The sequence below is a fragment of the Puma concolor genome, chromosome E4 (assembly GCF_028749965.1).
Source record: "Puma concolor isolate L17-30 chromosome E4, mPumCon1.1.hap2, whole genome shotgun sequence".
In the NCBI taxonomy this organism is placed as follows: Eukaryota; Metazoa; Chordata; class Mammalia; order Carnivora; family Felidae; genus Puma; species Puma concolor.
The window spans coordinates 51,667,389-51,683,006 of NC_141683.1; the positions used below are offsets into that span (position 1 = coordinate 51,667,389).

General features: G+C 43.1%; 1 protein-coding gene across 1 annotated transcript in view; it reads right to left on the minus strand.

Annotated features, from left to right (window-relative positions):
- PAPPA2 (pappalysin 2) overlaps positions 1 to 15,618 on the minus strand; it is a 275,450-nt gene that overhangs the window by 127,138 nt on the left and 132,694 nt on the right. The window contains exons 8-12 of the mRNA XM_025921163.2: positions 13,712 to 14,201; positions 10,299 to 10,427; positions 6,932 to 7,023; positions 2,920 to 3,110; positions 830 to 976 (exon numbers count right to left, since the gene is read on the minus strand). Of these exons, the coding sequence (XP_025776948.1) occupies positions 830 to 976; positions 2,920 to 3,110; positions 6,932 to 7,023; positions 10,299 to 10,427; positions 13,712 to 14,201 (1,049 nt within the window). The remainder of the gene's footprint in view (positions 1 to 829; positions 977 to 2,919; positions 3,111 to 6,931; positions 7,024 to 10,298; positions 10,428 to 13,711; positions 14,202 to 15,618) is intronic.

Here is a 15,618-nt window from a genome sequence, read left to right on the forward strand (position 1 = left end):
ATGTGAAGCATCTGGAATACTCATAAGCCTCTGGTGGGAGTATGAATTAGTACAACCACTATGGAAGACTACTTGGAATTATCTACTAAAGCTTCTCATCTGCCTACCAACGGCCTAGCAGTTCCAAATATACCCACCTGTTTATATATGTTCACCAAAAGAAATACAGAAATGTTTATAGCAGAACTATGTGTAACACCATAGAGAAAAACTGGAAATAAGCCAAACATTCATCAATATGGACACACAAGTTTGGTGTACTCATACACTGGAATGCTACATGGCAATGAAAATGAACCCTACTGCTAAATGAAGCAGCACTCTAGCAAATGAAATGTTGAGTAAGAACGAATGAGACACAAGAAGTACGTACTGTAAAGTTCTTCACATAAAGTTAAAAAACAGGCACAATAATCTATGGCGATGGAACTAAAAAGAGTAGATACCTCTGTGGTAAAATCACTGAGAAGGGGAATAAGAGTGATTTATGGGGTGATGTCATACTCTGTTTCTTGATCTGTGTGGTGGTTAGAGAGGATGTTCACTCTGTAAAAATGTATTGATCTGTGCATTTTTGATTTTTTGCACCTTTCTGTGTGTATGTTACACTTTGTAAATGGGTTGACTTACAAAGAAAGAAGCCCAAAATTCAAAAAGAGGTGAAAAATAAACCCAAAATATAAAACCTCAGAGAAAAACAAGAGGAAATTTCCCGAGAAGCCAATCCAACATATCACTTTACACACACGCGCGCACACACACACACACACACACACACACACACACAATCTACCCACAGCCTTCACAAACAACCATTTGGTTCACTTACTTTGAGCCAAACCTCCTCCTCCCTCTCCAGGCTACCTTCTGTCTGCTCACTCCTTTTATTCTGAGGTCTGTTTCCATTGGTGACACAGGGAAACCAGCCAGTGAGAGGACGGTGCTCTGGTAAATCTGGATGGTATGACGTGCAAATCTGAAATGTAATTTCAATCAAAAATTAAATGTATAAGGTGAGAGAGAAGTAAATACAATGACTCTGTAGCTCAAAACCAAAGTTTTCCTCTCTTTCTGAGTGCCTAATGATCACACTATTGGCAGAAAACTTTTCTCTAAGCAGAAGAATGTCTCAATGCTCTCTGTTAACCTCAAGATATAATTTACCTGGGTAGAAAAACACACATGATAACTCTCAGCCTACCATCAACCCAGATATCTTGCCCAAAGAACAGTCCTGGAACATTTTAGGCAACTGCTCCTAGAATTAGCCATAGAAGTCTGTCCAGGATGATGGTTATATCCTTACTGGGCAGGATCCACCAGTCCGAGGAGTGAGGCTACTGAGTCAGAAACCATTAAGATTCAGCTGGGTAAAGGAGTCAGGGAACAGAAACACCAGAAAATTTCTCCACTTAATACTTAAGGAAGATAGACAAGCTAGACTAAAAGCCACTTCAGAGAGCTGTTACTAACTCAGAATCTCCCGACTTTCCTGGCTTCCTGTCACTGGGCACCAAGAACTCTTGAGAAAGATGCCAGATTTCACTGAAAAAGTGTAGTGAACATTGCTAGCCGCCTCCCCATATCCATTTCCCCTTACTTTCTTATTAGGAAACTCTGATTTTGTTCAAGGTGGCAGTAAATCCAGTTATAAATGCTCATCTCCTCAGAGACCTTTACAACAAAGCGTGATGACGTGACCTGGATGTGACCGATGAGATGTTGGTGGAAGTCTATAGTGTTAAACGTCCAGAAAAGCTGCCATGATTGTTTCCCAACAAAAAGGGAAAGACTCAGTTAGCATATACGTACTTCCTGTGAACTTCCCCCATCTTCCTGCCTGAAATGCTGACTTCATGCCTGGTGGAATCATCTTATGAATAGGAGGAAGAAAGCTGCAAGCCAAGGATGGAAAGAGCTAGAATCTAGAAGATTCCAAGGTCCTTGAGGAGTCTCTTGAACTAGAGCACCAACTCCTGGCTAGTTTCTCAATCTCCTGGGGGTCTCCTGAAGTATACAATGCAATGATTTCATCCTGGCCTAAAATACCAACAGAGCTAAATCACACTTCCATTGAAATGATGGTATTGCTTATTGTTATGATGAATGGAAGAGTTTAGTTGGCAATGGTTGCATCTGGAATAGTACCCAAAAGCCAAAGCCCTTAATCTTCTTTTCAGTATTCAACTTTAATTCATAGATGTCAGTCCTTAAAGTCCTTGGAGGATCTCCTATTTATTTAGGTGGATATTCATGGAAAATTGTATACCAGAGGATTTGTTTTTAGTACTAGCTCTAGAATTTCTTCAATAATAACAGTCCTTTAAATCAAGTTATACTTTGATCTTTAATATACTTTAAATTTCATTTGATCCTTGTGATAAACCATTGAGTTAAATGCAAAAGTTATTATTATCCCCATTTTACATATGAGAAAATTGGGGCCCAGAGAGGTTAAGTGACCTGTCAAACCTCGTTTAGTGATAACAGTAGTAATACCAGTGAATTCAATATTGTAATCCAGGCATTCTGACTCTTTGCTACTTCTTTTTCTTCTTGTAAAATAAATTCTCCCGTATAGAAAGCCCAAGTGTAATTTCTGATATTTGTACATCTAAAGTTAATTTTGCGATGCTTCTCTGTACCTTGGAATCAGCGATTGTACAGCCAAATGTTCCTAGATGAAAACTAGTAAGGGTAAGTGGGGTAAGGGAGGTGTGGGGGTGGGGTGGGGGAGATGAGATTTAATTGCTAGTCCAGAAATTTTTCATTTAATGGTACCTTATTCCGAGTTCAGTAGGGACTAAATTTGATGTCAAAGACAGGAAAGAAATGTAAGCCCCCCCATAAAGCACATGAGAGAGAGAGCCCCTTTACAATTCTGCTCAGCCTTCACTCCATTCTTCCGGCTTGATTTACCATGGAATGAGGTTCTCCAGTTACCAAGGAAGCAGGACACTTCTTGTCTTCATGAGAGGAATAAGCTTGGGCGGCCCACTGATCCACATATCCTTTGGGAGTATAGAGGCCACAGTCTATGATGCTGGTTTCCTTCTCAAAAGGTTCACATATCCCATCTCCCTCATATATGTAACATAGGCTTGGCTCCCCTGGCAAGAAATATTGTATAACATTTCAAAAAGTGTTCATAGATGTCATGGAAAACTCATTGCATTTTTTCTCAAGTCCACAAAAGAAAATGCTGTTACTGCCAGCTAGCTTAATACCCACCCCAAACATACAGACAAAACGATGTGCGTGCACACACACACACACACACACACACACACACACACACCTTCCTAAAGAAGAAGGATTCTTCATGGGGAGAGGAGTAGAATCCATCTCTATAATAGAAGGTATAGAAAGCAGTGGGATTTGTGAATAAAGAATAGCGAGAGAAAAGTAACCGTAGGCCGGAGGTAGAAAGAAATTTGAAGGCATCATTAAGCAAGATCCTGAGGGAAGGAGGGGATATAAGAGTAGAAGGTAAAAGAAGAAAGAGAAGTTAAAGAAATGGTATGATGGGCTATGTACGTGGATCCCCTTCATGGTTCTTGAAGTAGTAAAGTATTTGAGGGATTTGTTTTCCATTACTCTTTGTGGCTGAATCGTGTTTCCTCAACTAACTGCGTCACTGCTCTGAAAGAGACAATACGGGCACTGGGTTTTCAAGGCTTACATGCCTCTTCTTTCCTTTCGTCTTACAACAACCATGCGGGGTGTGCATTTTTTGTTTGTGTCATAAATAAGGAACATTTTGCCACAGGTCCCTTGATACGTAAGTAATAGAGCTTGGATTGGAGCCAGGCTCACAGAAGGTGGGCGCAGTGGGGTCTCTATCAAGCTGAGGCCGAGGCACTGCCTTCAAGAGCAAACAAGTGAGGAGCGAATCTGTAAGAAAACCTGCTGGAGTGTTAGCAAGCGAGCTTGTATTCCCTGGACAAGTTCCACACTTGCTCACCAGAAAACTCCTCCTAAGTGAATAGTACCAACTACAGACATGTAAACTAGCTTTCTTCAAGTGTGGAAAGCTGAGGTACAGTTAGAAAGCCACTTACTGAGTTCTGGTCCGTTTTCTACCAAAACGTAGGACAATTAACATTAGTGGCACGATTCTAATGTCCTATTTCTACTTTAAGTAATAGGACAAGATGACAGGACCAAGATTTGGAAACATAGCAACGTATAGGTATACATTCAGTAACATCATTACTAAAATTCACTGTTACTATACCATTCTTGTTATTTTTAATTCTTCACAGCAATACCACAGGGATGCTGAAGTAATTTTTTCAGTGGCTCATCAACATGTAGCTACTAATTATTTTCCTTCACAATTTCTTCCAGTCTAAGGCCCTTCTGCTGTAAATCTGTCTCTACTTGCCAGGAATAAGCCAATGTTCCCAGGACGGGGTTCTAAGCTTATTTGGGGTTTTAAACTCCTGCATTCCATCCAACCCATGGCCTTCCCAAATCACTCCCCCAAACCCAAAGCCAATATATGTACATTTGGAATGACTTTCCCATGATGATTTCTCTCTCTCTCTCATATATATGCGTATATATGTATTTACACATGTGCATGTATTCATGTACATAAATATGTGTATTTAATATATATGTTTGCATTTATGTATATATAAATGTATTTTATATTATATTTTATAATGTACATATATATATATGTCTTGTTTCTCTATTTATAACACTGAATATTTCTTCTTGCTTCTATTTTTTTCACCATGGACTTAAAATTTTTGCCTGTTTTTTCAAGTCCATCTAAAAACAACAGGCCATTTAAAAATATATATATATTTCACCATGGTCCCTTCAATCCTAATTTTTGAGAAATAATGGAATATAACTATATGCTGCGCCATGCTATGAGCATATTATACAATGAAACAAGTCTAACTGTGGAATGGATCATCTTAGCCTTACCCTGTAAAGTTAAAATAACTTAGATGCAGTCTTACTGGATTTGGAGGCTAAGGAAACAGGAGCCAAGTTTAATGGGATCGAATGTGTTAGAAACAAAACAAGGTGTACTGTTAAGTTAAAGGAGGCTTGAGCTGTACTGGAGGAGCCACAGCATTAAGAGAATACATGTGTGCGTGTATGTGTGTATTCAATGAGCCCATTATGTTACCACACACACACACGCACTGCAAACAGAGGTGGCATTAACAAATACTTGTGTACAGAAAAGGGGAGGTAATCGGTTCGGTGTATTCTGTACAGCCAGACCACATCTGGAGTATTGAATTCCTTTCTGGGCATTGACCACATGAAACATGCCAGGTTAGGGTAAATAGGAAAGGGTCTGGAAACCTAATCACATGAGGGGATGTTTGGATTGGAAAGGAGAATAATGGGGAGGCATTTCAAATATCTGAATGGTAGTCAAATAAAACAGGGAAAAAATTATCCTCTGTAGTTTCATAGCAGGGCAAAAGCACTTGATTAAGCATGAGGAAAGCTGGGCTCCAGTGCTGGCCCTTCAGAGCCTCCTTATATGCCTGTGGATTAGTCACTACAATGCTCTGAGCCTCAGTTTCCAAACCGGAGAAGAGGAGAAGGATCGTATTGCAACAGATAAAGCCATTCTTAAGTAGAGTGGTGCATTTCAAGATGTGTCCTTCACTGCTAGAAGTATGTAAGCAGAAGCTAGAGGCCTCTCTCTCAAGAACTGGCAGAAGAGATTTCTACACAGGAAGGAGGCCAGACTCCAAATCCCAGTTAGACTGCACACATGAAGGGAGCAGGGCCTCTATCAGACTCATGGTACCTGGCGGGCACTGCCTATGTTTTGTTAGATGGACGGATGAAAGACTCCTAAGATTCTATAATTTTGTGAATCTACTCTAGGTAGCAGGAGAATTTGTGCGTCCTGTACAGTATTTTACACCTTAATTATACATTACAATCATATCCTACTTTACCTTGTGATTTAGAGGCATTAAGATATTTTTCAAAGCATCACTCTTTACAAAATTTTGGCGAATGGTTACGTTCCACAGAAACACTGCAACGTATACAGATGGGAGTAAAAAAATAATAATAATCTACATGTAAGGAGCCCATTGATGATGTCTTTAACCAGAATTGGGAGAAGTTTCCTAGATGGTCTTCCTGCATGGCAAGAACCTAGAGTCAAAGCCACCTAGTGATAACTTATTGCTAGTGATTTGCCGGGATTAAGCAGTGTTAGGACTCCCCGTCATCAGTCATTATCTTACCTATAAAACACAGCCGCCAAGAGGTATCTTGCAGTCTCTTTGGCTTAGAATGTTTCCCGCACTGATTTTTATATAAAACCTCTGATTGTGCTGCTTGGCTGGTGTTTTGGTGGTAGACATGAGGACCCAAGGGCAATCCTTGGTAACATTAATCAAGGAGGCAGTGTACCCCAGTGGTTTATATTTAGATTCTAGAACCTCACTTCCTTGGTTCAAATCCCATATTATTTAAGCTCTCTGCACCTCAGATTGATCTCCTCATAGTTCATGTAGGGATTAAATGAGATACTACAGGTGGGGTGACTGGGTGGCTCAGTCAGTTAAGTGTCTGACTTCAGCTCAGGTCATGATCTCACGGTTCATGGGTGCAAGCCCCGCGGGGGGCTCTGTGCTGACAGCTCGGCGCCTAGAGCCTGCTCTGGATTCTGCATCTCCCCCTCTCTCTGCCCCTCCCTTTTTCATGCCCTCTCTCTCTCTCTCTCTCCTCTCAAAAATAAACATTAAAAAAAATTTTTTAATGCGATACTATAGATGAAAGTTAGTGCCCGCCTGGCACACCACAGACACATCAAATGTCATTGTTGTTATCATTCAGCTATATGTTATAGGATATCAAAAGCTCAAGGAAATAAGACACGGAGACACCTGCAGAAACAGGACATAAGCCTAGGTGGTGGTCCTCCACGCACCTGCGCAGTGGAAGCCTTCCTCCAGCTGGCATGCCCTTGAGCAGCCATCTCCGCTCAGAAGGTCCCCATCATCACATTCTTCTCCCAGGCTCCTGGAAGGTCAGAACATACATTCTTATATACACACAGGCATAAAATAGTTTTCTTTTAAATTATTAAAATCCCTCATTATACATTAAAAAGTGCAAGCTGGAGAAAAGCAGGCGCTAAGAGAATGCTCTTACATAAAGAGTAGCTCACATCTCAGAAACATCTAGGAGATCCACGGGGGTCCTTCCAGGGTTTCCAGTAGATGGCATTAAGCTAGAAAAGGCCTGCCAGCCCTATGATGAGTGAAATCTTAAAAACAGCTGGTTTGGTGAGGAGGAAACCTGCCTGTCTATATGTTGTTCTGTTTTCTATTCTCTTTTATCTGATATTTCTTTGTGTTTTCATTGTTTTATTCTATCTAGACACAGTTGCTATTAAAGTTAGGGTTTTGTAAGCTTGAAATCTTCTGTTTTATATACCAAGAGACTCAGCAGCCTGATTGCTGCCTGGTCTCCGTCCAGGGCAAAGCTAAGGCCCCGTCAGGTCCTGACTCCCTACTACCACCTGGTGGCAGCTATCATATATTGCAGGGGAGAAATAAATACTGGGAGAAGAAAAATGTCATCGTTTTGTTTTGAACCTGAAAAGCTGGACGCAGCTGGTGACTAATTTGGATTGGGGTGGGAGAGTTAGTTTAGACTGAGGGCTACAGGAAGCATGTTATGGGAACAAAACAGGTAACACAGATGTGGCCATTGTAAAATGGATGGAGGGTTACCGTTTTTTTCTTCTTGACTTTGCACCAAAACGGACACATATTTTAACTCCAGTAGACAAAGCGTTTGGGCATGCTAACGTGCTTTCAGATGAGGACATAACTAATAGCTCTAACCATTGTCTAAAGCGTGCCTCCCCACAGGGATGGAGTAAAGATTAAGTTATTGGATATGAGAATGCTTTCATATGAATTAAAAGCATGTTATGAACGTAATTATATAATAATGTGTTAAATGGTACGATGCCAACGGAGAAAGGATAACAGATATGAAAAACAACATGATTGAAGAAATCAAGGAAACTTCAAATTTCCTCTTTCTTGGAAGATAAGCCAGCTGAGGCACTGCTACCCAACAGAAAGATGAGCGTCACACACATCATCTTTCATTTTCTAGTAGTCACGTTAAAAGAAATAGGCGGAATTAGTTTTAATGATACATTTCATCAAACTCGAGACATCCAAAATAGTGTCATTTTAGTAATGTAATCGGTATGAAAATGATTAATAAAGCACATTACATTCTTTTACACATCCCACATCTTTGAAATCTGATGGGTATTTTTCACTTACAATACATCTGGGTCCAAACACTTGATCTGTATTTAGATTTCATAAACTCTATTGTTGGAAAAGTAGATTCATCTACCCAAGTTGTTCCAAATATATTTAAAGGTTTTCTGATAACTGAATCAAGTTAAGTTTTTAAATTAAATTTAAACTACTTAAAATTAAATAAAATTCCGTTTCTTGGCTGCGCTTGCCACACTTCCACATGTGGCTCGGATGTCCCACATGGGCAGACTGAGATGATCGCTTCCAAATAAATGTGGCTCACAAGTCCAGGGCCTCCACAGTGTTTGCTCTGATGGTCTTACTGTGGTGTTATCCAGTGTGACAAAAATATATTATAACTAGTCTCAGGATGACTTCTGGGGCATCTGTGATCCCCTTAGATTGAATCTATACATTTGTCAAGCTTCAAACAGTGGGTTAAACAATTTGCATGGCTCCTTCTTGCTGTGTGTGGAGTGGAGGCCCTGCCTCTGGCTGAGACAAAGCTGTAATTCACAGGTTTCTTCCCACTGGGTGGTGAACCATTTATGACTCTTTATAGGGAGGGAATACAGGCAGGAAACAGGAATGTTTGGACGAGGAAACTTGTGAGGACGAGGAAACTTGGCCCAGCAGCCAAGCAGATGCTGCTTCAGGTAAAGCTGTTTCAAGGCACAGGAGAGAAGGTGCAAGAGCAAGTTGGGAAGGGCTCTTCAGCCCTTCCTGTCCCCAGACCCCCAGGCAGAGGTGGCATCCTGGGGCCTCCAGGCAGCCACCATCAGAGAAGTGCGGTGGGAGATACCTAGGGCAGAGTGTTTTTCTCAAGGAGGCTTCTGCCTGGGTAGTCCTGGTAACCAAGCCTCCCAAACACCTTAACTGGTGGGCGGCAGACTTCAAAAGAGGTGGCCAGAGCAGGGAGAGCATCAACAGCAGCCAACCTTACTCTGTGCACAGAGCCCCGGGGAGGAGCCCAGCAGAGACGGAGGAAGCTGGGTGCAAAGCTGAGACCGCGGTAGGCAGAGGTAGCAGCCAACTAGCAAGGTCGGGGTATCGGCGAGGTTTGCCTTACACCAAAGGTTAAAATCTTTGAACAGGCAAAGAAACAGGCAGTGTTCAGTGACAGCTAAGCAATGCGATGGGCTCCCAAGAAAGGCTACAGAACTGCTTTCTACTAGGGCGTCAGGATACTATGTGTTTTCACCCAGTCTGGGAAATTAAAAAGAGGCCATCTTATTAGCATGCAGAATCTAAGACACATCACAGCGCCTGGCCATCCGGTCTCCTACTGCCACAGTTCTATACAACGAACATATCAGGTCAGACGAGCATTCAGGACAGGTTAATACAGGGCGACTGGTGGGACATGGGGGCGTTTTCAGTGCTAGATTTGGAAAAGTCCCGGACAAACCGGCATGAATTAGTCCCCTAGGCTGATACCACAAAAGGGAAACAGAAAAAGGAACACGGTGTGTTAAGAAGGCAAAGTAGTGATTTCATCCTTACCTTGGTAGTTTTACAGAATGGCTGTAAATACACCACAGTCAGGTCTCCTAGGGGTCAAGTGAGCCAGTGAAGCTGAGAACACTATAGGGACTTTCCCCAGGTCACACAGCTAGTCAGGGGTATGGGACAGGACACGGATTCAAAACATACCCTCACCTGGTCTTTTAGCATCATCTGACATATAACCTTCTCCCTTATAAATTCCTTCCCTCAGTCACTGTCAGCACTTGTCCTTTGAAACCTTAAGAGCTGCCTGCCACCCCCTGAATCAGCCCCAGTATCTCAGTACCCTGCAGTGAGCTCTAAATAAAAGTGAGCTTCTCCTCAACTAAGATGTGAGTGATCTCTCAAGATCACTACCAGGTCCTAGATTTTGTTAGATGCTAGAATCACATAGTGCCTCCAATTTCCAAGACAAGTCAAACTGAAACTCAAGATTAACCCTCCTGTTCAGGGTACGGCAGGGCATCCTTGCTCACACATTCCCATGTACCCGCTACTCACCCTGCCACCTTCCCGTCTCCACAGTAAGGAGCTCCATGGATGTGGCTCAGCGGAGGCGAGGCTTCTCCTAGTTCTGTTCCAGCTCCAGCTTGAACTTGGTACCGATACAGCTGCCCAGGTGTGACCTCCCTGTGGAAACCAATGAGCCGTGACCATTACATCCAGAAAGTGAGACGCTGCCCTGGGTCCTTTGCAGATGGCTTGCAGGGGTTTAAAAGAAATATTATGGGGAACATAAATGTTAAACATATGCTACGTTATGTAAATCCAAGTTCGGGCACACAGCCTTACACAGCAGCAGGAGGTTTGCAGACATATTGGTTTCTGTATTCCCAGTATGTCCCACATAGTATACATGCAGTAAATGGTTGCTAGAGAGAACCACCGAATTAACCAACAGTCCTATACAATCTAGGAGGATGGCATTTCAAGTATACCTTTATCGTGTTAAAAAAAACAACCACAAGCCAACTATTGGAAAACCAGCCATCTGCATTCTCGAAGTAATCAAAGACACCGACGAGGAAAGCGTTAGTGTTTGGACTCAGCAGGGTCCTTCCTGGGTCTTCGGGTCACAGTTTTCTTGGGTTTCGAGAGAATTCTTGTCTTAAAGAGTCTGAGTCCTCAGGGGGAAGGACAAACTCTTTCCTAGAAGGAGGGGACAACAGCTTCTGCCATCATTCTTGGGATGCCAAAAATCCCACAACTAGGAATATGTTAAATGACTCCCCACCTGTAGCCCTGCCCAAATTTATATACACCAGGAATTGGGTTTTATTGGTTGACTCCAGAGATGGAAGGGATTTATCAGACTCTCTCTAGAACCTGAGCGCACTGATCAGGTAGAGGCATGAAAAACAGAACATTTAAGTGGGGGTAAGGGACTCAAGAGAGGGCTGCTGTTTCCAAAAATAAACTCTGCCCTTCTCTTAATTTTGCTCAGTGCCTGCCCGATTGGAAAACTCCCACCAAAGTCAAGCTCGAATGGGAGTTACTTAGGAGGACAGGATCCCAGAGGGTTAAGGGGACTGCCATGAATGGCCGCCACAAATCTCCTGCCAACAGCCTCTCCTCCTTAACAGATTCTTCAACTCAGCCACTCTCTTCCTTAATGCCGCAGCCAGCCAACGGGAAATACTGTGGGGTCTCAGAAACATCTTTAAAAACCTCCCTAGTGGCTTTTGATTATTTTAATAGGAAAGACATCTAAATATTAAAGACTTTTCAAGCTCCACATCGGCTTTTTTTAGGGAAACAATCTTCTCACGAGAGTGCCAGATATTTCAAAAGCAAAAGCAATTTTTTATTCTAATCAATTCTGATGGCTCCCTTTTCAGAGTGGTTTCTGTCAGACTTCTCATCCAGCCACGCATAAAAGTCTCACACTGCCCTGCAGCTGGGAAAAGATTGGCCGGGAGCGTCAAAATGTGTTTACGCTTCTTGTGGAGAAACTCAGCAGCAGGTTGCCCGAACCTTCAATGACCTGAGTTTATAAATGGCACCGTGTCACAAAGGAAAGGGAACCAAAACAAGACTCGGTCATAAAACTGGATTTTAATCCTGAGTCTGCCACAGGTAGCTGTTCAACCAAATTGAAGTGAAGTCTTAGTTTTCGCATCCACAAAATGGGGTACGACTGACTTTAAAGGTTGTGTGTGTTTGTGTGTGTGTGTGTGTGTGTGTGTGTGTGTGTGTGTGTGAATGCATGTGTGGATACCATGTTAGATGCCAAAGGTCATTTTAACTGCCTTATTAGAGAAGCTTGAAAACTGATTTTTCTTTTTAAATCTGTCCCATGAGCTCCCCTCTCATTTTCATGAGCTTTGTGCCCATTTCATTGTCCCCCAGGTGTAATTCAGAGAGCAGGTATGACAAGAAAACTGGAGTAAAGCTCAAGGTGAACGTCATCTTCTACTTTCGAGCAGCTATGGTAGACTGCAAATTGGCCTCGGTTCCTTCCGTCCCACGTTCACGCCCCTCCGCAATGTGACGTCGCTATTCCTCCCATCAAGAGACAGAGTCCATTTTGCCGCCCCTTGCGTCTGGCATTGGCCGTGTGACTTGCTGTGGCTAGCGGGACGTCAGCACAAGTAACGTACAAGCAGGTGGGGGCTTGCCCCCCCTGCTGCTGGTGCCCTCCCATCCACCGTGAGGACAAGCCCATGTGAAGCCTACCAGGGAATGAGAGGTCATGGTCGTCTTCGCAGCCCTGCCGGCTGTTTCAGCTCAGCCAACAGGTACAGGAGCTTGACCGGGACCATCTCCGCTGACCACGCCAGTCCAGGTGACAGCACCCAGCCGACCCGAAGGATCATGAAAAATAGTGTTGGTGGGGCACCTGGGTGGCTTAGTTGGTTAAGTATCCGACTCCTGATTTCAGCTCAGGTCATAATCTCGTGGTTCATTGGATCCAGCCCCGCATCAGGCTCTGCACTAACAGTGTGGACCCTGCTGGGGATTCCCTCTCCCTCTCTCTCTCTCTCTCTCACTCTCACTTTCTCCCCCTCCCCCACTCGTGTGCACTCTCTCTCTCTCTCTCTCTGTCTCTCAAAATAAATAAATAAAACTTAAAAAAAAAAGAAAAATTGTGTTTGTTGGTTTAGCCTACTTCATTTTGTGATTATTTTCAACGCAACAAACACTAATCTAGCACCTCTGATACCATTTTTGTTTTACCCCAAGTTCTGGGCAGTCTCTGAGGAAAGTTATAAGGCGGGGGTAATGTGCCTTTGGGGATACAAACCTTCTCCTTTAGACCTTGAACTCTTTGGCGCCAATGATCTTACCTTACTTAGTCTGTGTTACCAGCACTGAGCACACAGTGCCAGGAACACAGCACAACTCACTAAGCGTAGAAGGAACAGAAGAAAGAGAAAAGGGAGCTGGAAGGGAAAGAGAGAGAGGGAAAGAGGGAGGAGCAAAAGAGGGAAGCGTGAAACACACATCAGGAATGAGTCTTGAAATGAAGGTGTGCCTGCAGGACACTTGGCTTCCTCGCTCAGCTATGAAGAGTTAACTACCGTCTTCAAATGGTAGAGGAGCTGTGGCAGATTATCCAAAAGTTACAGCAAGGATCAGAAATTAAATTGTGTCACTAGACAGCAGTCGACTCTGATCAACTTATTTGTGGCAAATACTTTCAGTCCAGCAGAAGCACCTCAGAGAAGAACCTCTTTTTTTTTCCATGATCCTAATGATGGCAACATTACTCAGAATACTTGCTCGCCCCTTCCTGGGAAATATTTTTCTTCATCTCAGATACGCCACTTTAGAATAAAATCCCCTCTGGGATTCTGAACATTTCTCCAGCTAATGGCATGTTGGAATGGAAAAAAGTGGGAAAGGGGAAGCAAGACCCACTCCCAAAGCCCCAGGAAGCCCCATGGTTTAGAAAGCCCTACTGCCCAACTCACACGTCCGTGAACTTCCTGTGAGGATTTGTCACCACCATGGGCAAGCCATTGGCAAATGGGGGCTCACGAAGAACCTGGTACCTCACAGGCCTGCAGCCAGAGCACAGGGGACTATGGGGCTGGGAAGTTAGCAGAGCTGCGTCAATCTCCATCCGCTCATCAAAGGTGTAGACCTTCACCCCAGAGACCTTCCCGTCCACATGCAGTTTGATAGTGAGTGGGGTGTCACAGAAAGTGTCTAAGGGGCCCAGGTGCACAGACTCCTGGTGTTCCAGCAAGATCTCCGTGTCAAAGAGTGCCTGGGAGGAGTCCATGGAGAGGTAGGTGACCCATAGGGTAAGGGTGTCAGCTTGGACCGGGTGCTGGAAGAGCAGCTCCAGGCTACAGCCTTCCGAAGGGCAGGGGACCGTCATGTTCATATGGTACAGGTGGAGCTCGGGACTCCAGGCCTGCAAGCTTGGCTCACAGGGCTGGTCCACGTCTGGAGGCCCTGAGGGAGGTGAACAGAAAGACAGATGCATCAGGAACTGCCATTAAGTCTAAAAATGAGTAGCTCACATGAGCAACCAGAAAGAAGAAAGAAGAGAGCTTTGAGCCAATCCCCACAGAAGTTGGTCGACGTCGTGGGGTAGATCTTCAGTCCTAATGAGGACAAACATGTGACAATTTAGAAGTATTGTGTCTTGCTCCATACCCCTATACATGGGGCCTCTAATAAGCGTAGTCCAGCAAGGCTTCCAGAATGGAGCGGGCCCACGTGGAAACATGAAGCTAATGCAGACAAGGTAAGTCATGTCCTTAAAGAGTCCTTGATCAGAGGAGAATTATTTGTACTGAGTTTATTAATAATGTATGATAAATCAATGCTTCTGAAACCCTGTTTTATTTATTAATAAGGCCAATGTTTGTTTCGGTCCGTCACTACATTTTGTTTAACTAGGCTCTCCGCAAAACTTTTTTCATTCCCTAAGATCACACCTTAGCAGTCCTTCCAAATGACTTTTAGCCGAATTTTACAACCATACGTTGAGATTTCCCTTTTAGTTCAGGTATGAGCAGTTAGGTCACTGCATGGAGGAAACTGCAGGCAGGAAATAGAAGCATGTATTTCTGATTGGGGAGAAAAATAGATATTCAGTAGCTAAGCAAAAAAGGGACGGTCAAAAATCAAATATTGCAAATATATTAAGGTCAGTTCTGTGAAAATAATCTATACAAATGGTGTTCTTTCATATCACACAAGGGGAAATTCAGAAAAAAGTGCTAAATTAGAATCAGCAGAGTCACAATCTAATTGGTGCCATGCCATTAGCTGTGGGACCATGGTAAGTCTTTATAAGCCTCAATTTCCTCACTGATGAAATAAGCACTATTTAACCCCTGGGTTACTAGGTTAGTGTGAAAGACCTATACAATGTTCCATGGAAACATTTGCAAATTACATTTGCAAAAACAGAATTATTTAGCCCTTCAGAGTTTGGAAAATAAAGAATGCTCCAAAACCCAGAGGAGACAAATTCAAATGTGTGTGTGGGGTGTGTGTGTGTGTGTGTGTGTGTGTGTGTGTGTGTGTGTGTGTTACGTCTCACAGTCCTTATTATCTTTGGCCTGTACTGTAAATCCATTCATTCATTTATTCATCCATTCAACAAAAAATGACTGTGTACCTCCTTTACACCTAGCACTGATCTGGGCATCAAAGAAAGATAAGCAACAAAGATTAAGTCATAATTCTCACAATAGGGTGATAGGGCACAATACTAGACAAAGTGGTAATGGCATCTTTGAAGAAAAATGAAAAAGGATAAAAGGCTAGAGAGGGATAGGGTCTAATTTAGATTACAGAGCCAGGAGTTCATTCCAGAAAGATATTTAAGCAGGGAATGTGGTTCCATTTTCTCTTCTTC